Source organism: Aythya fuligula, chromosome 9, assembly GCF_009819795.1.
Source record: "Aythya fuligula isolate bAytFul2 chromosome 9, bAytFul2.pri, whole genome shotgun sequence".
Lineage (NCBI taxonomy): Eukaryota > Metazoa > Chordata > Aves > Anseriformes > Anatidae > Aythya > Aythya fuligula.
In genome coordinates, this window is record NC_045567.1 from 96,729 (window position 1) to 122,596 (window position 25,868).

General features: G+C 38.5%; 1 protein-coding gene across 1 annotated transcript; it reads right to left on the minus strand.

Annotated features, from left to right (window-relative positions):
* Positions 1–1,540: 1,540 nt before the first annotated feature.
* On the minus strand, positions 1,541–25,160 carry CPB1 (carboxypeptidase B1). The gene is made up of 11 exons (XM_032193522.1): positions 25,090–25,160; positions 24,910–24,985; positions 22,279–22,403; positions 20,438–20,537; positions 15,086–15,187; positions 14,396–14,497; positions 12,081–12,191; positions 11,884–11,974; positions 11,051–11,253; positions 2,903–2,987; positions 1,541–1,728 (listed from the first exon to the last, which is right to left on the minus strand). Exons 1-11 carry the CDS (start codon positions 25,158–25,160, stop codon positions 1,541–1,543), a joined length of 1,254 nt encoding a protein of 417 aa, XP_032049413.1.
* Between the last annotated feature and the right edge of the window lie 708 nt (positions 25,161–25,868).

Consider the following 25,868-nt stretch of genomic DNA (forward strand, 5'->3'; position numbering starts at 1 on the left):
TGTCTGGTGTCCCATATCCATCTTTACTATAAAATGCTTCATTTGACATGAGTCTTCTATGCCATGTTCATCACTGAGATGTGCAAATGGATTTCATCTGTCTTTTCTGGTAGATCTCAACCTTTATTTTAGTAAAGTCATCTTGTTGCAAGTTTTAAATACACCACCATACTCAAAAGTTAAATTAGTCCCCTGGATTAGAGCACATGGTCACATTGACCTAACTGAGCTGCATCAGGGAAGAATATGGCCCACAGGACACTTTAAAAACAAACAAACAAAAAAACAACATGGGTATTTTCACACACTGTTTAAATAAAATTTAGATTGCATCATGCTTTATTACACAGTGGAAAATAAATTTGCTGATTGTCTCTGCTACTTGTAAGCATAATTCATCTTTCTGATTTGTAAACTGCACATATTAACTCAGATGTAATGCATTTGGGGTTTTTATGGTTACCAAAACCAAGTCCTAACAGTCTTAATCTGAGGTAGGTTTTGGTCAGCTCTTTGAAAAGATTGTGAGTGTAGGCTGTACAGCTGTAGAGCATTTTAAAGCAAGTTTTAGGTTAATAAGCCCAAAATTATTTTGATATCATTTCAGGAAGAAAGGAAGAATGTTTCAACTTCCTGTTTCCTTGTATTTTCTCACCTTTTGGTTGTCCAGGAGTTTAAAATATTAAACTTTCAGTTTGGAAGGTTACTGTACTGAACACAATAAAAGAGAGAAAGATAAAGAGAGAAAGCTAGGAAGGGCTTGAGGGGAAGGAGTGTCAGAGACAAGGGAGAACAGAAGACATGGTGAAAGACATGGAAGTCATGATATTAAAGACAGAAGTATGTGCTATATTTACCAGAAGAAATTATAGGAACCTGAGTGAGAAATCCCACCTATTAGTGATGGGAAGAAGTCAGTAGCTGCCACAGTGCAAGCTGCCACAGTGCAAGCTGACTTGGAGGTCAGACATTAATAGTCTGACGGTCTTCACAATCCTATTTTGTGAGAGAATTAGTATACGTTCTTTTTTCTATCTGTGCAATTCCAGTGAAGTCAACATCCAATTTCATTGCCTGAGAGTGCCATTCCTTTAAAAATGTGTTTTAACAGTCAAAATACGTGTATACAGGATTGGCTTATTTATGCCAAATCCAGTCACTAGAGAAATTCTCCAAACACTGTGTTGTTAGCATTGAAATATAGCCAGGTAATTCCAAATAAAAAATAAATAAATACGGAGACAAGGTTGGTAGGGAAAAGTAATTGAAAACTTGTACTTAATGATGTGGATCTCAAAAGATCAGGCAAGTGTACGGGCATGCATGCTTTACCAGCAAGGATTGTCTTTCATTCCCCCTCCCTAATTATAGCAGTTGCCTTTATAAAATATATAATTTATCTCAAAGTTTTTTATTGACCTATGATGGAGTAAGGATGTGATTCAGAGCAATAAGTTAAAAAAAAAACAAACAAAAACTATTGAAGAATGAAGAGGAAGATGCCTTTGAATAAATCTTTAATAGTTTTTAGAACTTCATTCTAATACAAGTGATCAAGGACATAATTGGCAATGTATTTAACAGCAAGCAAAGTCTCCTCACAGGTTGGCTTTATCTGAGATTCAGGGAGAAGAAACCCATAATAGCCAGTGTCTCGGAGCTCAAAAGTGAAAGAGTACTTGATGCCTTGATCATAAGCCCAGTCATCAGAGCCCCCTGCAGCAGGATCTGATAAAAAGAATAAATAAAACATAATTGAAAAAGTGGAAATGTCAAGTCACAAAGCTAGAAATACAGAATAAAGTGATAAAAAAGTATATTTAGTGAATTGATTAACTTCTCTTTGTCGTGGCAAGACTTCTTTGATTTAGGCCACTTGTGAGCTCCATTTCAGCTGATGTGTACATGGAAATCTTAACCAGTTATCCTGTTCCCTCCTTATCAATACGGTGGGCATGCCATGGTGTCTAGGGAGCAGGAGAATGGCATGCTTTTATGGGGCTGTTTAGAAAGATTTGATAGCAGAAACAAGTAGTTTTTGCAAAAGAGAAATCACTTTTGAGATTCATACAGATCTGAAAGAACCACAGATCTGGGATATTAGTTGGATCCTTTTCTTCTGGAAGAATAGTACATTACCGTTCTAGTACTTTGGTACAGTGAAAGTAGTCTCTTTTTCTTTTCCTAAGGAAGGAGCTTCCAAAATTGCTAAGCATCACTAAAATACATTTAAAGGAAAAAATGTCCATATTTTTTTTAAAGGGGGTTACTTATCAAAGGTTTTAAAAGTTATTTAAGAAAAGTAAGATTAGGAAGAGATCAGTTTCTGTACTTAAGGCAATTAAGAGCTCTTAAATATTGATGTATACAAGTTCTAGAAATCTAGAACTGGCCACAGATCATCTTCTGACACAGCTAAGGCTATGCACTGACAGCTGAGTTCCCAAGGAGTATAAAAGAATGGAATTATAGCTGGTACATTTCTCAGACCATAATGCAAAGGTAAAGAAATAATTAAAGGAGTTGGTAAAGTGGTTGAACTATTCTTTAGCATTCAAATAATTTTTTACTTTGACTTATATATGCTGGCAATATAGAAAAATTCAGGGTCAGATTTTATATTTAAATCTAAACTGGGCAGATTTTGGGAATTCATGCTACGCACATGAATTCCTGAACACTTTATCACATCTGTTTACCTTCCTGGGGCACACACTCCCTGGTATCCTTATGGCATATATTATTCCCTATTTTAGACATAAGCGATTGCATATATACCTCTGGGAATATGCTTGTGAGGAAGGAAGTTGAATGCTTATTAAGAGGAACAAAGTCACTAAAAACTGCATTTCAGAGTCTGACTAGCACTTAGTATAGTTGGTAAGTTTAGGCCAGTACTCACAGATTGTTGTAGCTCCTGGGCCGTACGTGTATTCAGTATTGTACAAAGTGGCCAGCTGTTTGGCTGCAGCACTAGCGATGGAATTCTGTAGGGGAAGAAGTATAAATGCATATTTTAGAAGCTTTTTGAGTGAATCTAAGTAAATGCACTGTTAAATAATCTGAAAAGCAGTGTTTGGAAAGTTTTTATTTGTGAACTCTTGTGTACCTTTGAAAATTATTAGGTGTCAGTAGCTGCCAATGCACAGCTTGTCAGTATTGAGCTTGTTCTTCAAGCTCTAATGGTTTGTAGTCTGGAGTATAGTCCGGTTTGTGTATAGCTCTCTTGGTGTATAGCCTGCTGTATAGATTGGCTAGGTAAGGGACAATAGCTAACAATACCTTCTACACTGAGAAGAAACTTGTACAAGATTAAAACTAAATAACCTTGCACAGTAAATTGTGAACACACAATAACCTTTCTTTTCCTTCTGTTCATGGAGCTCTAAATTCAGAGTAGAGCCAGTTTAGTCAGTGAAGTTGAACACTCCTGTAAGTGGAAGCAGATTAAAGTCTTATAAATATTAACAGCCAGAAAAGGCATAAATTACCTTGGAACCATATGTAGTCTCATTAATTTCAATTCATTTCCTGTGCACAGAAGGACTCATTCAACTCCCACTGATTTCAGTGAGGGTTGGATCAGGCCCATCAATAGCACTGTGAAGCTTTGTATATTTGCATTAAGGAAAATTACAGGCTTTTCTTTGGAACGTGTGGCTTTTCCAGTTCTACATTATACAGCATGTTGGTAATAAAACATGAAAACTATTACTAGCAGATGATAAATATGAGTGATTTTTGAAAACAGATGTGCAGTATAAGAATAAGCGATGGGTTGCCATATCTTTCTTTATAGCTTACAGCTGAACAGCTTACTATTCTAGGAATTTCCTCAAGCCCTTTCTTTCTCTGTAGGTTATACTCTGGCTTACTTCCCAGTGGAAGAGAGATCGTATAATACATGTATTCTATGTTCATCCTTATGCTTCAAGTATTCCTGCGAATTACTCAAAAATGCACATTGGACAATGAGTTTAGAAAAATCTTAGTTTAGTGAGAGACCTGTCTTAGCTTCTACAAAACAGCATCAAAATGTGTTTGCTTTACTACTGGCTGCCTAGTCTAGCACAGGGTTGCAAGTGTTTCTCCACTCCCAGGTGCTGGATTTTAAACATCCCAGAACTGTAGGAGTTTACTATAGAAATCTGTGGTCATTTAATTGTATAAAGAATATTTAAGCAAGGTAGGCCAAAGAGTATTTGAAACTTGTCCTTCCATCTATAAAACTGTCTGTACCTGAATGTGAGGTTTTGTTTCTGGCCTCTGTTATCAAAACACAACCCTATTGTAGATATAATGTTGCTTTGCATTTAACAGTCTGGGATTCATAACAACTGGGGTGGCTGAGCTCTCTCCAGTGTGATTTTGTTGTTGTTGTTTGTATGGTTTTGTTTTCTTTTGTTCTAAAGTCCCCTCAAACTGACTCTTTTTTTAATTCATAATCATTTTATCACTTGTTGAGGAAATTGTAGAGGTTGGAGAGTAGTATTTTCTAGTGATATCATTTTTTTTCAGGCTTCTTTTTTATTTTTATAATATGTACATTTAATCAGCAGCTGAGATTGAGTTAAATTTGCCAATAGTAAACTGACGTAATAGTAAATGTAAGCTGATTCTTATTCTTTCCAAAAAAGAAAAAAAAAAAAAAGTGAAAACAAAATTTGGAAAGATAGTTTTATCCTATGTATGGACCTGATGGTAATTAATATTTGCTCCCTCTTTAGAAAAATGCATTGTAGGGACAACAAAAGAGCAAAGCTGCTGTAAGCAAAGAGTGGGGCATACCTTTCACTCTGTCAAATGATAGCGTCAAGTCATACCAGCACAGATATGCAAAAAGTATGTCAGGAAGTCTTTTTACCCAAGGGATATTTTATTATTAGCCTGGAAGTTGTAAAAAGAGAGATTTGTAGAAAGAGCAGTTGGAGTTTTCAGCTATATGGAGACTGGAATTCAGATAAACAACTTCCTTAAATTCCCCAGGTTGGAGATCAAGGTGGTATTTTAAATGACCCTCTTCATTAGCTGAAGAACATGACTGAGCATTTATGACTTCAACATGAAATGAATCTTTGTCAGAAGTTTTGATGTCTGATTTTTTTTTTCTTTGTTAAGCTACTCTGTCTCTGTTGCTGTCCTAATAGATTTATAGTCCAAAATCCGAAGGTCAAAACAAAATTCAAGTTTGTAGGAACTAAAGTCACCTCTTTCTCGTGATATAGAAAACAGGAATAATAAAAATGAAGTAGATTCTCGTGGGTCTAAATATAAAATAAGAGGAAAAAAAAAAAGTATTCAAAACCATCTGTAAAGAGGAACTAACTCAGTGACTTATACAGAGCTATATAAATAATAGGCAACATTTCATGCTAGTGTGTTATTTGCACAGCTACAAAGAGAGGCATGGCTGTCTTTTTGACCTTTGAGAATACTCTTTACTATTGACCCTATTTTCAAAATTTCTTTCTATAACTAGCTTAACTCAATTGTTGTGGTTTGTTTGTTTTTTTTTTGACTGTCAAGAATCTCTCTGTTACAAGGAAAATTCTGCTCAGAGTTATAGTAGCCAAGAAACAACTGGTGCCCAGAAGTCCTCCAAATAACTCCAGATTAATACTTTGTAGCTGCAAGCAGAAAAGGCTCTTCAGCCTCTGACTTGCAGCTGAACTCAGCGGGCAGGTCACCTCAGCAGAGGTAGGATTTCCTGCACTGCCCATCCATCTGTGTTTACAACTGCAGCTACGAACATTTACTTCATGACGGATGTGGCTTACTGGCCTCTCTCTACGGCATCTGGAGTTTTGAACTAACAATGTAATTTATCAGGCTAAGCATCTTCTGCCTGTTAATAGGTAATTTTTTTGGAGGAGCAGCTCCTTTATTTTACTCTTTGGGACAGACTTGCCAGCAAACTGACTATTTAGAAACACCTCAGGGATGTTGACTGTGCAGCTGCTGCATGTAGACAATTCCCTTTGCCATCATAATCTGGTGGTGATCTGGAGACGCCTGTTCATTGATTGTCTGGACATCTTGCTCTCTTCTCTCACTGGACTGCAAATTGATTTGCCTGAGGCTGAAAACTGTATTTTCCCTTCACTTCTGTCTTGTGTGCTACTTAAGCTTCCCTTAATTTCCTTTGTAATGAGAGGCTGAAAAGGTGGTATTTGCAAAGTTAACTTCAGCCAAGTGAAGCTAAAACTTGTGAGGCTTTCTGTTTTGCCAGTAAAAACAGACTCCTCTCAAGGTCCATGATTGATGTGTAATTTAGTTCACTATTCTGTTGTTGATAGTTAAGCATCTCCCCTAAGAGCCTAGGAAATCCAGCCAAGTGGAGGACTTTAGTATAGTGCTTCTTTTTTCTTTGCAAGCTAGTTCCTCTAAGGCAGTCTTAGACTAAGTAAGAAATCGATCCCTGGTGAGAGGGTTTGCAGTGTGACTGAGTTAAGGTGAACCTGCCATACAACTGGGGAATCTTGTCTTGGAGCCAGGTTCACACATCAACTTCATCTTGAAGAAGCTGCTACTAAAAACATCATTTTTACAATAGACTGTCAGTACCAAGTAGTTCTGTTGTGGCAAGCTCAGTGAAAGAGTTTCCAAATTTTGCTTTTCTGCCTGCTTGCATTTTCTGTGCTTCCCAGTTTCTTTACTGAATATTTACTTGTAACAAGTAGTACAATCACAGAAGTTTGAAACAGCACATATAAAACAACAGGAGATTTTGCAACTCAAAAATTGTTATGTCTGAATCCCTCAGATGAAAGGATTTTTGATGTTCAAAAATTCCTTACTACAGGTATTCATGTATCTTAAACATTTAAGAATTAAATCAGGAATTAAAAGACTTTGTTCCTAGCCATCAGGTTGAATAATCAGACTAATATTTACAAAGTCATACAATATATTTGAAATTCACTCTTCTTGCATGCTGGATAGACTCTAGGCATATCTCCACCTTCTACTATGTTCTATTTTAAGGGCTTAAGAAGAAACAAAATGGTAGACCAACCCCACATGGAAGACTCATTTCAGTGATCTTAAACAACAACAAATATGGACATTCCATGTCTAGAAAATTATATTCATTTGTGAGTTAATATAATAATCTGTAGCCTGCCAAACAGTAATAATACAAATACACTAATCTAACAGAATATGAGCTGGCTGCAGGCATGTATTTGGCCCCTATTTTGTTGCTCTGCTAAGAGATAGAATTGAACCTGGAAAGGAAGAGAGAGCATGATGGACATTCCTCTGATCTATTAATTCATAGTTCAGAGCCAATGTGAATACAAACATGAACTGATAAAGCTAGATTTGTTTTTGCTGAAAATGAGGAAAGCATTATTCATAATTTATTATTTCTTATAAGGTGACATTATAGGAAACCATGGCCAAAATCTGAACTGATTAAAATATATGGGCTGAACTTTTTATGAAAATTGTGATTAAATGCACAGGTTTTTATTGCAAGAGGACAAATATGTGAATAGTAAAATCAAGATTAAAAGAATCTTTTTGGGGTGGAGAGAGATGCTGGCCTTGCCAAGCACATTTTTAATTGTGAAGACCTAATGCTTCTGTTCTCAGCAGAAGATGGATTCAAGCATGTATTCTGTGTGCAGGGTAGCTCTCTGGGGTATAGTAAAGAATGAGACAAGTGAGGATTATGAAGCAAGCAAAATGTGATCCACCAAATCAGAGTACATATTTATTTCAAGGAGTCATCACAGGAATATTGTGTAACTTCTGAGAAATTCTGACCTAGATTTTCCTGTCTTGGGTGTTTGTATTTGTTCAAATATTGTTTGGATAGCGGTGAAAGTTCTGTGTAGCATCCCAGGAGGGAAAAACACAAACAAACAAAACCACCCAACCATAATTGCAGGGAGAAGAATTGGGGGAAAATTCTTGTGTACCGTGGGGTTGAGGTCTTCAGAGCTCCTCCTACCTCTGAGCAGAAGGATGTAAAGGCTTGGGAAGCAATAGACATATGTGACTTTCATCACCTGTTTTACAGCCTAGTACTGGGGGTGGTTGAGGGATAGTCCTAATCGTCCACTCAAAGCAAGTTGCAATAAATTAGAAGTTGTTCTGATTATCTATAGCAATGAAGGATGAAGCATCCTTCTTTTTCTTGGACTCACAGAGTGCCGTTTTCTACCTGAGAAATCAAAACCAGAATAGTTTTATGCTTTCTGGTGGTTTCTTGAGGCAGTGAGCAAACAAAGTCTTTTAAGCCCCAAGGATATTGGACGCTGCTCAATACTCTTGCATGAAAGGAAGGTACAAGCCTTCTCTACATCTTTCTCTTCTGTAGGCTTAGTGTTTTCAATCTCAAATTACTCAATTTTTGTGCCATTTGTATCTCAGACTTTGGAATGCAGCACAAAGCCCAGTGTATTATGCTACCTTTAATTAAATACAACGGAACATAATGTTATTAATGATAAGCAGACATGAAATTTTGTTTAACCATGTCAAGCTGCTCACTGAAAGAGATAAGAAATTGTAGTTATATTTCCTATAATTTATTACATATGTCAGAGTAAAAATAATATTTAAGATAATATAATGGCACTATAATTTTTGCTTCTTCATTTGACAATTGACTTATGGTCCTCTTATTTGCCTAAACAATTTATATGAAAGGTTGAGAATCTAATTTTTCAGATTTCCCTAAATTCCAAATCTATACAGTAAATTTAGACATGAAATAATGATTGGCATGCAACATAATATCTCTCTTTGTAGGTGTATCATTTTAAGCAAATACAATTGTTGATGGAAAATCCTTAAATTTATTTAGTCACAACTCAGATTAATGTGCTTTAGTTATTTGAAGTAGCCTGAAAAGCTGCACTTTTGAACCTGACCCAGAGCTTGTGGAAGTCAGCATTTCTGTTTAATTCACTGGTATTGGAGTGAATTGGGATCTTTTTGTTTAATAACCCCAACTATAGACAAGCTTGGTTGGATGATACTCTGATCTTATTCTTCAAAAGGACTTTTGGCAAGAAAAAAATCTTTTTAAAGTAAAATACTACAGAAGCTGAACCTCTCTGGGACCACACTGTCTTTTTGTTGGGATCACCAGTAAAAGAAATGTTTTCCTGTAATTAAGACATGAAAATACCTCAGTGGGTCACCTTGTCATGATGGTGAGGTTTGTGATTGCTTTGTAAAGGAAAATAATGGAATGCCCTCTGGGATCATTGGGCTCAATATAAAATATAAGGTAAAGTGACAGTAAAAAGACTCACTTATGAAATGAAATCAAATGGTTGAAGAGAAATATACAGTTTGCATTCTTAAGCATTCTTAACTTTTTATGCTGAATAGTAATTGTAGACTCATTCTCTATGGCAGGAAAAGAATTCGTACTGATCAAAACTGCATAACGATAGGGTGATTCATTAAATCGTATATTGGAATAGAGCATTGATAATACAAAATTATAATTTGATAAAAGAATGTGAAAATGTAGAAAAATCACATAAGTTCTTATTGTTAAGGATTGTTTTAATGGATAGGATTTACTATATTTTTTAATACTGGGCTGTTGATGTAAACTTTTTTGATTTAATACTGTGAGAAACATGCTGTACTTTTAGTTATGTTTCATCACATTTGCTCTTGATTCAAATAGTTGGGCAGAATGTCATACAAATTTTTAACACATGGGAACTTTGTGATCTTGACAATAAAGCAGCTCAAGGGTTTTATGTTGTTTATTACTTGAGACTGAACTGCAATGTGTGAAATGTGAATACTTTTGTAAAAACTGAAGACAAGAAGTTACTTTAGTTCCCTGGAATAATTACAATTAAAACCTTCTGCAAAATAAATTGAGAAGGCAAAATTTTCATGTAGATTTCATCCTCTCTTTTTAGGCTGTAAAAAAATGCAACAAGAAACTTCACTGTTGGCCGCAGCTTTCATTTGTGCTTTGAAATTATGACATCTACTTGGGAGATCATAAATCTGTCAAGCGTCCACAGCAGACCGGCATACTTAATGTTGTTGCCTTGGACTGTTGGCAGCATCCTGAAAAGATGGGGAATCAAGATTTGTTTGTTTTATTTTGCTATGCTGCTTTCCCTGCCAACAGCTTCTAGCTGCTATTATGCCAAAGAACTGAGGTAATTTTATTATTCCTGATTGTTGATTATTGGCCTTATAAAATGTTTGCAACTTTTATATAGATTTAATATTTTTAACCTCACTCTTTTTTTTTTTTTTTTTTCCCTAGATTATACTCCAGACTGTTTTATCTTATGTAAATGGTACTAGGGTGTGTCCTTAATCTTGGATAGATAAAAGAGTTGTTGTAACTTAAAACACAATATTGATCCCCTCTTCTTCCACATAAAAGGTGTGTTTGAGTTGAGGCCTCTTTAGAAAGGCCTCAGAACTGATTTTTTTTTCCAACTGTTCTGTGTGTAACTGTTTTTAGTTACAGTTTTGACAAAAACGTCCTCATTTTTCCCTAGCTATTTCATCCTCTTTTCAGATGACTATCAACCATCACTGCCAGGTCCTTCTCTGCCAGGCAGCTTTCCAACCACACATCACCCAGCCTGTAGCGCTGCTTGGGGTTATTGCGCCCCAGGTGCAGAACCCGGCACTTGGCCTTGTTGAACTTCATGGAGTTGACCTCAGTCCATCGGTCCAGCCTATCCAGATCCTCCTGCAGAGCCTTCCTGCCCTTGAGTAGATCAACACATGCATCTAACTTGGTGTCATCTGCGAACTTACTGCGGGTACACTCGATCCCCTCATCCAGATGATCAATAAAGGTTAAAGAAAGCTGGCCCCAGTACTGAGGCCTGGGGAACTCTACTGGTGACCGGCCTCCAGCTGGATTTGACTCCATTCACCACAACTCTTTGTGCCCGGCTACTCAGCCAGTTTCTAACCCAACAAAGTGTATGCCAGTCCAAGCCAAGAGCAGCTAAGTGCCTGAAGTCTTACAGACCTAAACAGCGAGTGATTTTTTCTTATTCTTTTCATTATATCAAAATGACAAAGAGCTTCTACTTACCAGTTCCTCATAATTCTCTGGGTATTTGTAAGTATATGAATAAGGAAACAGTAGCAGCTGGGAATAGGAGTGAATAGTCAGATATGCTTTGATTGTAGAAAGATGTTCACGAATAAAATCAGCCAAAGCCTTGGTCTCCTTTTCAGACTCAGGTGCAGAGCCACAGTAAGTAGAATCACAGGGTCTTCTTGAGGCCCCAATACCTGGAAAAAAAAAATAGTAAATTTAATGAATATTTAACAAAAAAAAGTTGGTTGTTAAGAGAGTGATTCTACACCACTTTCGTAAATATCCTACTGACACACACATATCAGAAGAGAGAATTTCTTCTTGCATAGTTAAGACACTGGACAACATGACATAGTATTAAGTAAATATGCTCTGTAGTATGTATTGTGTGCATATGGGAAAAGACATGAGTATTGATGCAAAGCCCTGTTTTGTCTAAATGATTTGGTAAATCATTTGCTTCAGTACTTAATCTTTTCCTTGCATATCTCCCTCAACTCTAAGATGCTTCCGGGAGCCAGTGAGGTGAGAACCACTCAAAAGGCACCCCTCTCCACTGAGTGAAACCAATCAAAATAGAACTATTCTGGCTTCTGTTCTGAACTCTTCTCTCATGGAAGTAGCCATACTGATGACACTAGTAAACAAGGACTGTTTTTTCCCCAAATTGCCCCCAAATTTAATACAAGATATTCTACAGTGCTATATTGGTGATCTTGACTCAAAAATGAGATGGACCAACATGTAGGGGAAAACCTATAATTAAATATTTTGGCTATTGTATTCCTGTATTATTGTTGCAGCAACCGTTAGGAGCCACTTACTGCACCAGCCAGCATCAAAATTCCTGTTAGGATCAGTACCAATGCAAAAGCTACCAGAGTTTTTAGAGCGTGTCTTTCTCCACATACGGTCCTAAAATAAAATGGTGAAATGCAGATCAAAAGTAAGAAAAGTTTTAACCATTGGCTTAGCCAGATTTTTTTTTTTTTTTTTTTTTGAGAAAGAAGAATGTACTTACATTTGTCCAAGTGTAAATGTAACCATCAATATTAAGAACAGGCAAAACATAGAAGTCTAGGTTGTTGAGAAGTCTGGTCATGACATTATCTTTTCCATAGGTCTCAACAGCCTAGTTGGAGAGAGTTAGAAAGAATTGATGATATCTTTATGGAATGAAAACACCTCCAGTATGCATTTAAATGCCTGGGTCTAGATAAGGAATTAATGTGGTAGGCAAAGTCATGCAGGTCACTCCACCATGTGAAGTGGCAGCTCTGATGTTACATATACCTAGATGATTTAGACTGACTCAAACCACACTGCTGTTGGAGAGCCATCTTACTTTGGTGGATAAATTACATGCTAAAGCAGTGTTGATTTTTGAACAGGATAATAAATCCCTGGGGAGAGATTACCATCTACTAATTTATTGTTTAAAGACAGAACAGAGTGCCGGTCCATATATCTTTCCTACATCCTGTCAACTTAAAGGTTTGTTTTTATTTTAAATTATTTATTTTCAAATCATTTCCTGTTTTTGGTATCTGTTGTATAGACAAATTTCAGAACTAACAAGAATTATAAAGCATATTTCAGAGAACATCCTTACACATTTCCAGTCATAATGTCAGGTACATGTATTATTAGGGAGGCACATTTTTTTCTTGCACTTTTCCAGTCACATACATTGAGTAATGTACATAAGAACATATCCTGATTGCTCATGACCTGGCACTTTGTATGCTTGTTCACAGATTTAAGTCAGTGTCAACTGAATTTCCATTAGTCATGGAAATTTGCTCTAAGAGGCTTGGTGAGCCCATGATTCCTTTACTCTATACAGACATAAAGGAAAACATAAGGAGCAATGCAATGGAGAATGGCATCTATTTTCCTGTAACTAGGAAGCAGACAAGTTGGATAGAAAAGCGATATTAGATCACTAGAATTTACCCCTTTTTTTTTTTTTTTGATTGTTATTTGTTTAGTCTATTGTTTTTTGCCTTTTTTTTTCTTTTCTTTCCTTTTAGATACATATGATAATCTACCTTGCTCATGTTTTTTCTGTAGTTTTTGACTTTTATGTCTAAAAGCAATCCCAGGTGAACCACTGATGGTTTTCAGAGGACTGTGCTTTTAAAGTGTTCCTACCTATCTACACTTGAATCCACTGTGCAGAGCCTCTGTTGGTGTCAGGTACATCCATGAATTAAGTGATCAGCTGGTAAAAATGTCAGCAATTCACATCACTACAGCTGTGAGAAAAATGGTAGCACATAAGGCTGTCTGCAGCCTTTTTGGGAGATAATGAAATAACATTCCCATTGACTCCACTGACATGTCACTTTCAATTTCTACTGCTCCTTACACAAAACCGCATGGCTGTCTGGGAAGATGGAGATTATACTTGCCACCAATGTCTTTGCCAGCATGGCTTACTCAAGTACTTTGGCTTTCCTTTATTTGGGTTTTAAATTCCAGCTACTCCTTCTGTTTGTTTAGTTTGGTTTTAAATCTTCAAGCAGAAATTGTTACAAAATTTGAGATTCGATCAGTAAGCTGTTCTGATAAGATGATTGATTCCCCAGCCTTCCCCTCCCCACCCGAAGAAGAATGTACCTATTTTCTTTACAGAAGACTGTGCAATGTTTGATAACTCCCACCTGCTTTATATTCGTGATGGTGAGAAGGGAAAGAGATATGAGGTAATTTTTTTCATTTATGGCCTGAAGTGTCCCAGCCTGAAGTGAAGCCAGTTGCACCTGTGAGGCTTTCTTGAATATGTTTTAATGTTTTAGAAGCCATTCTGTGCAACTTAATGTGACAGCTCAAAGGGAAATATACACATTTCCCTATTCCTAAGTGGAGTTTAGGGAGCTTAAACTATAATCTTCCTCCTCTTGAGTGCATTCCTCAGTGCATTCTGACTGTGCTTAGCTGAGGGTAGGTTTCCATCATTCCTGTTCTACTGAGAAAGACTGCTTGCAGGGAATCCAGCACCTGGTTCTGGAGAAGGCAGCTGTTCTGACACATTTGGATGCCTTCTGACATGTCCCTGAACTTTCTCTTTTTCCTGTTCTTTATGACTATGTAAAGAACATGACTACATAACTATAGTATTACTAGACTTGTTTACTTGTCTCTTACCTTCCTCTGACTACAGGTACAAAGATGAATTTGCAGACTATAAGTAGCCTTTTTAGTTGTTACTTACACGTGCTCATGTAGTCTTAAGCTGCCCAAAGATTACAGGGCCAGATATTAAGATCTAGTTTAAGTAGTTAAAAATAGTTGCGTTTTGTAAAGCACATTTTGATTGTTAAGCTTACTGACTTCTTTCACAAACCACTGGCAGAAAGCAGGGGAGATCCACTCTCTTGCATGGAAACCACAATCCATAAAGATGGCCTTCTTATTTGTACCACTTTTTCCCAACTATGGATAAAAAACAAGATAAAACAGATTCCAAATGAGATAATTTGTATGTAGAATAAGTCAGACAGCATGTTGACCTAAAGAGTGTGAAACTTCATATAAATGTAGCATTCCTTGATTAAATGAAAGTCTATGGAGTCTTCTCAACTGTAGCTGACTGTGATACTCAAGCTAACACCATACAATCATAATGATTTTATTTGTATTAATGTAGATAAGCCTTCTCTCCCACGATTATTTGATTATTCTGCACTTGTATTTCTTGTAGTGTTTCTAGTAGTTGGTCTTGTTTGGTTGGATAAGAGATGCTTATGCAATTTTGGGCGAATAATCTTAATTCTCTCATCCGTATTTAATTAATTGTATCTTATTTTTTCATAAAAGTTATTCCAAAAAATTGTACCTAAAGAAGATACAAACAAATTTGTTGTTGCTAGATAGCCCAACATTTATAGATCCTGTTAGAGCAAATGGATTTGCAAATGACAGATGGAGAGATTATAGAGGTAGACCATTCACGTGGCTCACAGGAGTGTTGCTAAATTTATAGTATTAGTGCACAAAATATAGAGAAATCAAAGCACTTACCTTGAGAAGATACATCGGCCGTCCTTCGTATGTTTCCCCAATTACACTGCGAGAAACAAGGTCTGGGTTCTGAACAGTAATATCCTCAGTCCAAGCAGCTATCTGTTTAATAAGGATATATTTTTAAATAATAGAAATTAATAATTTATTGATGTCTCTGTCCTCAGGTCCAGAGTAACTAATTCATAGATTTCAAGCCAGAAGAGTTTATAGATTTCTAAGAATTAATTCCTACTTAAACTAAAGTTATATATATATATATATATATATATATATATATATATATATATATATTTTTTTTTTTTCCCTCCAGTGACAGTGGTTCATTGCAGACCTCTCAACCTCTCAAGTTATTGTGATGACTGCCTGAATTAATATTTTCTGGTATGAATTTATCTAGCACTTCATGTCATTGGAGTCTGGTTGGTGGATTACAAAACCTTTTGAATGCTGACCCTACATAGGATTTAGAGATTATGGTCTTCTCATCCCTTAAACTCTCTTAACAAAATAATTTTTTTTTTCCTTCTTATATTAAGTAGATTGAATGCCTTAGAACTTCTGTATGTTGACATGTTTTTCACTTTCATAGCTTTTCTATTTATTATCATTTTTGAATTGTTGACAGAAGCACTGGACAGGGATTTGTGAGAACAGTCCACCGAAGTCAAATACTTGTTTGAAAGTGTCACAGAATCACAGAATTGTCTAGGTTGGAAGTGACCTCAAGATCATCGAGTCCAACCTCTGACCTAACACTAACAAGTCCTCCACTAAACCATATCACAAAGCTCTACATCTAAACATCTTTTAAAGACCTCCAGGGATGGTGACTGAACAGCTTCCCTGGGCAGCCCATTCCGATGCCTAACAACCCTTTTAGTAAAGAACTTCTTCCTAAAATCCAACCTAAAACACCCCTGGCACAACTTTAGGCTGTTACCCCTCATCCTGTCACCAGGCACATGGGAGAATAGACCAACCCCCACCTCGCTACAGCCTCCTTTAAGGTACTTGATAGAGAGCAATATGGTCGCCCCTGAGCCTCCACTTCTCCAGGCTGAACAATCCCAGCTCCCTCAGCTGCTCCTCGTAGGACTTGTTCTCCAGACCCCTCACCAGCTTTGTTGCCCTTCTCTGGACTCTTTCAAGCACCTCGATGTCCTTCTTGTAGTGAGGGACCCAAAACTGAACACAGTACCCGAGGTGCGGCCTCACCAGAGCCGAGTACAGGGGGACAATCACTTCCCTAGACCTGCTGGCCACACTGCTTCTTATACAAGCCAGGATGCCGTTGGCCTTCTTGGCCCCCTGAGCACGCTGCTGGCTCATATTCAGCTGACTATTCACCATCACTCCCAGGTCCTTCTCTGCCAGGCAGCTTTCCAACCACTCATCACCCAGCCTGTAGCGCTGCTTGGGGTTGTTGCGCCCCAGGTGCAGGACCCAGCACTTGGCCTTGTTGAACTTCATAGAGCTGACCTCAGCCCATCAGTCCAGCCTATGTAGATTCTCTTTCAGAGCCTTCCTACCCTCAAGCAGATCAACACATGCACCCAACTTGGTGTCATCTGCGAACTTACTGTGGGTACACTCGATCCCCTCATCCAGATCATCGATAAGATATTAAAGAGGACTGGCCCCAGTACTGAACCCCAGGGGACTCCATTAGTGACCGGCCTCCAGCTGGATTTGACTCCATTCACCACAACTCTTTGGGCCCAGCTACCCAGCCAGTTTTCAACCCAATAAAGCATGCGCTGGTCCAAGCCATGAGCAGCCAGTTTCTTGAGGAGAATGTTGTTGGAAACAGTGTCAAAAGCCTTACTGAAGTCAAGATAGACCACATCCACAGCCTTTCCCTCATCCACTAAGCGCGTCACTTTGTCATAGAGGGAGATCAGGTTCGTCAAGCAGGACCTGTCTTTCCTAAACCTATGCTGACGGGGCCTGATCACCTGGCTGCCCTGTAAGTGCCGCGTGATGACACTCAAGTTAATCTGCTCCATGAGCTTCCCTGGCACTGAGGTCAAACTGACAGACCTATAGTTCCCTGGGTCTACCCTCCGTCCCTTCTTGTAGATGGGTGTCATGTTTGCTAGCTGCGAGTCGACTGGGACCTCCCCTGATAGCCAGGACTGCTGATAACTGATGGAAAGTGGCTTGGCCAGTTCTTCTGCTAGTTCTCTCAGTACGCTCGGATGGATCCCATTTGGCCCCATCGAATTGCGTACATCTAAGTGCTGTAGCAGGTCACCAACCATTTCCTCATGGATTGTGAGGGCCACATTCTGCTCCCTGTCCCCTTCCACCAGCTCAGGGTATGGGATACGGGGTATCCAGACAGCAACTGGTCTTGCCGCTAAAGACTAAGGCAAAGAAGGCATTAAGCACCTCAGCCTTTTCCTCATCTTTTATAACTAAGTTTCCACCCGCATCCAGTAAAGGATGGAGATTCTCCTTAGTCCTTCTTTTTGTGTTGATGTATTTGTAAAAACATTTTTTGTTGTCTTTAATGGCAGTAGCCAGATTGAGCTCCAGATGAGCTTTGGGCTTTCTAATTTTGTCCCTGCACAGCCTTACAACATCCTTATAGTCCTCCCAAGTGGCCCATCCTCTTTTCCAAAGAGTATAAAACCTCTTTTTTCTCCTAAGCTCAAGCCACAATTCTCTGTTCAGCCAGGCCAATCTTCTTCCCCGCCGGCTTGTCTTTGGGCACGTGGGGACAGACCGCTCCTGAGCCATTAAGATTTCCTTCTTGAAGAGTGCCCAGACTTCCTGGACTCCTCTGCCCATCAGGATTGCCTCCCAAGGGACTCTGCCAACCAGTGTCCTGAACAGTTCAAAGTCAGCCCTCCAGAAGTCCAAGACAGCTGTTTTACTGGTCCCCCTCCTGACTTTGCCAAGAATAGAGAACTCTACTATTTCATGGTCACTCTGTCCAAGACAGTTCCCGATCAGCACATCTCCCACCAGTCCTTCTGTTTGTGAAGAGGAAGTCTAGTGGGGCACCTCCACTGTCAGGCTCACTAAACAGCTGCGTCAGGAGGCTATCTTCCACGCTCTCCAGAAACCTCCTAGACTGCTTTCTCTGGGCTGTGTTGTGCTTCCAGGATATGTCTGGGAAGTTGAAGTCCTGCACGAGAACAAGTGCTGATGATTTCGCAACTTCTGTCAGCTACTCTTCATCAGTCTCCTCATCCTGGTTCAGCGGCTTATAACAGACCCCACCAGAATGCTTGCCTTGTTGGCCTTCCCACTGATCCTAACCCATAGGGACTTAACCCAGCGTCAAGTTCCACAGCATCAAAACACTCTCTAATATAGAAAGCCACACCACCACCCCTTCTGTGCTGCCTGTCCCTTCTGAAGTGCCTATAGCCAGACATTGCAGCACTCCAGTCATGAGAGTGGTCCCACCACGTTTCCGTGATGGCAACCAAGTCAGAGCCTGCCTGCTGCATGATGGCTTCCAGCTCCTCCTGTTTGTTACCCATGCTGCGTGCATTAGTGTAGATGAACTTCAGCTGGGCTATTGCCTTCTCTCCCAGCCTTACCATTGTTATCCTTGGCACAGCTCTAACAAGCCTTGTTTCAGCCCTGTCCCCCTTCTTACCTAGTTTAAAGTCCTCTCAATGAGCCCCGCCAGCTCCTGGCCTAGGATCCGTTTTCCCCTTAGAGATAGGGACCCGTCTGCAGCCATCAGGCTGGGTGCCGAGTAAAGTGCCCTATTGTCAAAAAAAACCACAAAATTTCTGTGTTGGCACCAGCCTCTGAGCCATGTGTGGACTTTCCGTGTCCTCCCTCCCTGTCACCGTAGGGATAGACGAAAACACCACCTGTACTCCCACTCCATCCACTAACCATGCCAGTCCCCTAAAGTCCTGTTTGATAGTCTTCAGGCTTTTCTCCTCAATGTCATCACTGCCAGCCTGGACTATCAAAAGAGGATAATAGTCAGAGGGGAGAACCAGGTTGGGAAGCTTTCTGGCAATGTCCCTGACCCTGGCCCCAGGGAGGCAGCAGACTTCCCTACAGGTAGGGTCAGGCCAACAAATAGGGCCCTCTGTTCCCCTGAGAAGGGAGTTGCCTACAACAATTACCCTTCTTTCTGTCTTGGTGGAGGTAGTCCTGAGGCGTGGAGTCGACTTCCTTGCCCTAGGCATCCTCCTGGGTAGACCTTCTACCTCTTCTTCACCTACCGGTCTCTCAAGCTCCAGGGCCCCAAATCTGATGTGTAAGGGCAACTGGGAAGGTGAGGCTGGCAGGAGGGGGCTTTGCCTGTGATGTCGAGCTTGTCCTTCAATCTATTAATTATTTAAGGGAAAGAACTAGCCTTTATTATTTTAGTATTTGAGCAGACTCCCTTTGTACCAGGTGCCTTCAGATGCTCACAAAAAAAGTCATCACATCCATACAAAAAAGCATTTCTACCCAAAGAGTCACAAACTAAGACAGGAGACAGCAGATGGATCTAGACAGACTGGCAAGGGGACATTAGAAATAATAGTCGACACTATGGATGATGGTGTTTTATAACCTTAGAAGAGTCAGAGAAGCTTTTGTTCTTATTTTTAGATATCCTTATAGAAGCAGGATTTAATTAATGAATTATTTTTATGAGAGTTCTGGAGGAGGAAAATTAATTAGTTCTGTATGTATAGTTCTGTATATTTCTATATACATGTAGATCTATAAATATCACCTGGTGAGAAAGCACAAATTTTATTGTTTGAAAATGTAACAGGTAAGCCAAAGATCAGCACAGAAATGAAAGATTCTTTCAAGGAAAAAACAGGAAAGAGATATTCTCATACTTGTGAGTATGCAAGTATGCGAGAATTGCAGGTTGCATACTTGCAACTGTGATGCAATGGGTATAAGGAGCCGCTGCAAAGATGTAAAGTGGGGGATGACATGGTCAAGACTATGTGTCAGGAAAAATCATCATGGCTGTGAAGAAAGGAGGGAGAGGGGAGAGCTTATGATGGAAGACGAAGATCTACAGTTGTGTCAGGGGATAGAATCAAGTTGTTGCTGAAACAGTTTTTAGCAGAAGAGATAGGAGAAAGAGGGAAAAGGAAAGTAAATTGGTAGTGAAGCATGTTAGCCTGGCCACTGGATTTCTGCCAGAATTTCCCACAACGCTGGGAGCAGTAGAGAAAATATGTATAGGTTGTGATGGGTTGTGCGGATTAGCTGTGTAATGAGTGAAGGAGAAGAGAGAGAGTTTGGAGAAGGAGTTATCATATTAATGGATGGAACAGAAGAGGAAAAGGGGAGAAGGCTGGAAGAATATCAGAAGCCATTCTGATGGCCAAGTTACCAAGCTGATGAACTTCCACACTTTACCTTTTCCCAGGTGTTGTACTTTTCATAGCTGTGACTGGTGCTACGAGCTTTGCTGTCAAACTGAGCATCCAGTGCAGTCTTCAGGTTGTTGATCAGAACTCTGCAATAAGCCACCATGAAAAGTGGAAAGAGAGGCATACACTTTACTAGCAGGAAATCAAGAACCAGTTAGATATTTAAGAATCTGCCCAGAATTAAGGCCATGTTGAATGTGAAGTGAAATATGGGGGCCTGATTTATGGCCCCCATTTGAAAATAACACAGTAGGTTCAAGTTTCAACTTACTTCCTGCCTCATCCTTGCTGACAATGTTTGTGGAGCAATAGCTTCATCCTAACTATTACCTGCCTACTTAATGCCATCCCAGCAAACCTCCAGGGTGCCAACAGTTTGATTTAGGAAGAATGCTGAAACAATAGCATGTAGAAAACCAGCTCTGCATCTGAAATCAGCCTTCTTTCCTTCGGACTAATCTCATGTTACCAGATTGCCTCTGCCTTGAGAGGAAAAGGACTCTTGAATTGTTGGCGCTGAAAGACAGACTGCAGCACCATCCTACAGCAATGCTGAGATGTTTGCCTGATTAATTTCTTTGTCAAACCAAGCTTTCAAAGTTTAGGTGCATGTTGCGGGTGGCATGATACATCCGCCAAACTACTTTACTGCTTGTAAGGTGGGCTATTAAAGTAGCAACACACCACAGTAAGAAAAATGCAGTATCCTACTGCATTGGCTGAATTTCTCCTGTTCCTCTTTTCCTGGGGCTTATACAAAGGCATATCTCATCACCGAGCATAGTCTTGAGAACCTTTTGCTAATATCTCAACCTTGGCTATCAAGGAAATGAACTTTTCTGATGTTTCCAATGCTTGTCTTAATATTCTTACAAATTTTTACTCGTTCAAGATACATGTATGTCCTTGATCATCTGTGATTTGTATGGAAGAGCAGGAGGCCAGTTTGTGAGGCACCACCAACCTTCAGAACAAACAGTGCAAATGACTACACTGACATTTCCACGACACTGTAGCTGCACTTCAAAAGAAGTGTAACTGCTTGGATTGTCACAAGGACAAACTCCACTGAAGTTTGTCAGGGACACCTTCCAGACATTATGGCCTTTGTTGCAATCAAAAGATTTGTGCATGGACCTGAGGGAGTTCAATAATGTCATAAGAAAAACTAGCATATGTATAGTAACTCCTCCTTTGGGAAATACTTCTGGGTATTACATTTTGAAATATTTGAGCTTAATTGCTCTTTCTTTGGAGAAATCACTGTCATGGATCTGCTATATGACTTGTGTCCAGTTCTCTTCACTCCCTGGGTCCTTCACCAGCAGCTGTCTTCTTTTTTGTCATCAGTTGTTGTGTTTTTTGTCCCTCTAGCTATTGTTTTCTAGCTTAGACAACTCAGTGGGGAGCCTCTCATGAATGCTCTTGGGACTCACCATTTTCTGACTTCAATTCACTCATAGTATCACGTGAACTTTTCTGATGCGCTTTCTGGCTCTTTCTAGACCTTTGCTGCATTTTGTCTTAATGGTAAGCCCTTTTTGTCCCCAGCGCACTGCAGTGAGCTTTCACCTTGGGGAAATATCTGATAGTAAGTCCTTACTTCTGGTCTCCTACCCCTATCAATATATCACCTTATCCCTTTAATGCAGAGCAGGTACAGTCTGTTTGAACTGTCACAGGAAATCTGAATGCAGTAGAGGCATCCACAGGAGGCAGAAAGTTTGTGACAGGAAGATGAGTTGACCAATAATTAAAAGATTAAACACATTTTACCCAGTTTTTAATCTCCTCCTACTCAAAATACAGTAGTGAGAACAAACTTACCTATACTCCACTTTGTTTTCCTTCAAAAGATGTTCAACCTCAAAAACCTTGTCAGCTTCAACTCGGAAATCAACTTGCATTTTTGGCTTTACCAGTGTGACATAGTCTGGCTGCCAAAAATCAACCTGAAAGAAGGCCAAACAAATATATGAACTAATAAATACATACATGTGGCTGTGAGTTTTAGGTAAGTGTATGTGTAATAGTTATGTTGACTGTGATTAGTACAACAAATTTAATTCCTGTATTACACTGAATTGGTCTTGCTTGACAGAAATATTGACCTAAGTTTTAAACATAACTTGATTAACAAGATTTTATTTGATCCTCCAATTTATATGGCAGATTTCTGGAAACAGTGGTGACAATTTCACAAATATCAAGTATTAACTTGATTTTTGTGTGTATTCCATTTTTTAACTTTTATGTTACTTAATAGGGACTGCACTGATCTTGCACAGTGTCAAAAATCAGTGCTTAGTTTTCTGACTAGGGATGCTCACACCTATAAAATCCAACTCCTTGACTCACTGTAAAGATGATCTTTATATTGCTAGTAGATGTGGCATTAAATTCACAGAAGACCCCAGTCTAAGACTGAACAGTGCAGTGTTAGTGTTGTGCAGATATTGAGCTCCACTTCTGACCAGTTACTAGTTGCAAGTGCATACATTTGTACAGAGTACATGTTTGTACCTAACATGTTTGTATATGCTTGACTCTAAACAGTATACTTTGCTGGAGTAAAGGTTGCTAATCCAAATAAGGGTATTTAAATATACCCTCTCCTTGGTGTCTGAACAAAACATTATTAACTTAGAATTAAAATAATATAAGCAGAGAGCAAGATCTTCTTAATGTTACAATAAATTGGTAATCCCAGTTTAAGACAATTAGAATTTTCTGATAATTGATATAATTTACTTCATTTTATTTTTGTTATTGCCTTCTTTTGTTTAATACTCTTTAATGTTTTGATCATACTAAGTACCTTACCATTCCTTACTTTTGGCTTAGTAGGACAGTTGTAATCTGTTATTTCAAGTGTGCCATAAAGGTGTTTTTGTTTTCAAAATTGAAACAGAAGAAAACAAGTATCATTGTAAATCAAATGGAAGGTAGCTCTGAAATCCATAAGAATATTCTGAACTTCATTTGAAAGAATCTGATGCAAAGGAGAATGGAATTTTAGAACATATGGAACATTGTCTACTCTGAGTATCCTGAACAGTCTTTTTCTATTACTACAGCATCTGAACACATATGGATTTTTGAATGCTGTGCAAAATTTATGGTTATCTTTATGACTTTTTTCATTCTTTGTACATATTCTATTTGAGGTGTTCGTATATAAGCATTAGACAGGAATGGCCTCCCAGCTATAGTAGAGGGAGACTATGACTATTTACATACTTTACATATATCAGCTGGGAAAGACTGTTGCCTGTATAAGTATTTTCAAGACTCATTTCACTGAAGTTGGTATGAGGAGTCTGCCTTTGAAAGATGCTGTTTAGTTCAGAATGGATAAATGACAGTGCTATTACTATTTCAGATATTATTTCAAGATCTCTAAATTAGAGACCTATTAAAAGCCAACAGAAACAAAGCTGTTTTGCCATCCTAGTGCCTTTTCAGCCTTTCATCTCCTAAAAGTAAATGAAATTGGGGCTGGTAGGCATATTCAGAAACCATGCAACTTTAAGTGAGATGACTATTCCAGTATATACTGCTACATCACTCCTAAGTGATTGTTTTGTACAATAATGGTAGCTCAGGAATCTTTTCTTTGGTTAAAAGAAAACAAACCATCTCTTTATCCTACAGACTTGGAAGCAAGTGTGGTATATTACTTTTCTTAATACTGGCAGCAACATACCAGTAGTATGTTCTTCTATAGAGTACTGGTTCAGCATGCTATACTAGCCTGCTGCTGATAGTTCTCCACATCTGCGCTGCATTAAAAATACCATCCTTTCATGCTACAGATAATGGTGTCTTTTTCACCAACAGCTATTTTACAACATCAAAGCTGAAGAGAAATATTGAAAACACATTTGCTGTCTTTATTGTTTTTTCTCATGTCATTATGTCATCGTATATCTACATCAAGGTCAGTATGAAAAAATGCAGCTTGGTTTGAGAGAAAGAAAACTTTAAAGCAAAGTCAGTGAAGAAAAGATGACAGGAGAGGCTAGAGGCCAAAGAAAAGTTCAATTTGTTGGGAGCACAGATTTTTAGATTATTTTCATGAACAGAACATTTTGCCTATAATGCTAAAAATTCTTATACTTGGAAGTTCCATGTTTAATCTAATACATTCTTGAAAGAACTCCACAAGGAATATATAATTTCAAATTAACTTATTTAATTAATAAATCCTGGTGGGCACTTTGATGTTCAAGCTGGGTTAACCGGACTTTCTAGGAAGGCACTGGAATGTATTTATGTAAATAGCTTTACCATCTTGTCTGTTTCTTCTGAAGAAACAGTCCTAATGCAATGAATGAATTAGGCCTTTATTTCAGTAGCATTTTTTTTTTTAATTTATTTATTAAATATTCATTAATTGAGGAAAACAAGAAACATTCTTTATGCATGCAATAGAGCTCCTTCCTCAAGTTATTTTACCTGCATTTTGCTGGCGAGGGAATTGATGATTTCCACCTGGCCCTCATTCTGTAGAATCACACGAAACACCATATGGCTGAAAGGAGAAAGAAAGGTGGATTTTAAAAAGGTAGGTCAATTGAAAGTCTTTAGCTTATGGAGAAGAAGGTCTGCAAATATAAGCTCTGTGTCATTACATACCCATCAAAAGCAAGATTGTTCGGATAAGCAGACACAGCTGCAGCACCCAGGAGAACCAAGAAGGCCCACATTATTTCAAAGACGAAAACCACATTTTCAGTTCTTCTAGGCTGCTTTTATAAATTTGTTTTGTCCTCCTTTTTATCAAAAATACACCAGAACAACCTACTGATCAGCTGACTGATTATTCCTTTGGCCATGTTTTATTTGCATACGATTTCTAATGTTTGTTTTAATTCACACCTGTGAAAACAGCTGAAACTCTCAAAGGTGTGGGGGGAGAGTGCTAAGGAATCTCACTACTTGAGCTGAGTAAACTTGTGATTTGAGAAACTGAATTTAATTTTGTTCTTTTCTGTTATTTGTGGAATTTTTATTTTTAATTTATTTATTTTTGTTCAAAGTTTGGCTGCTGGATTACAACCTTTACTTTATTTACTTTATACTTTTTACTTTTATTTATTTACTGTATTTATTTACTATATTATCACCTTATGTAATGGCAGACATCTATAAGATGTTGTTGCAGCGTGATCAGTCATCTTAATCACACAGCTCTGTCTCTTTTCCCAAATGGACTGGGGCTGACTGACAGAGGAAGAGGAAATACAGTTTGGACATATGAATCATCCTTTTTTTTTCTCAACAGAGAGGAAAGGTACTGAACTTGTTCACTGCTCAATTGCCTCTCTCCAAGTAAATCAGATGTCTGCAGAACTGAAGGTGTAGAAATTTCTAGTCACAGTAGAGTTGTACACGTACTCCACATAATATATTCA

Excerpts from the sequence above, each read along its gene's own strand:
- CPB1 (XM_032193522.1), bottom strand. The coding sequence starts at position 25,160 with ATGTGGGCCTTCTTGGTTCTCCTGGGTGCTGCAGCTGTGTCTGCTTAT. Across the intron at positions 24,986-25,089 it reads AACAATCTTGCTTTTGATGG|CCATATGGTGTTTCGTGTGA; the intron begins GTATGTAATGAC and ends TTCTCCTTTCAG. Across the intron at positions 2,988-11,050 it reads CAGAGAATTATGAGGAACTG|AATTCCATCGCTAGTGCTGC; the intron begins GTAAGTAGAAGC and ends CTTCCCCTACAG.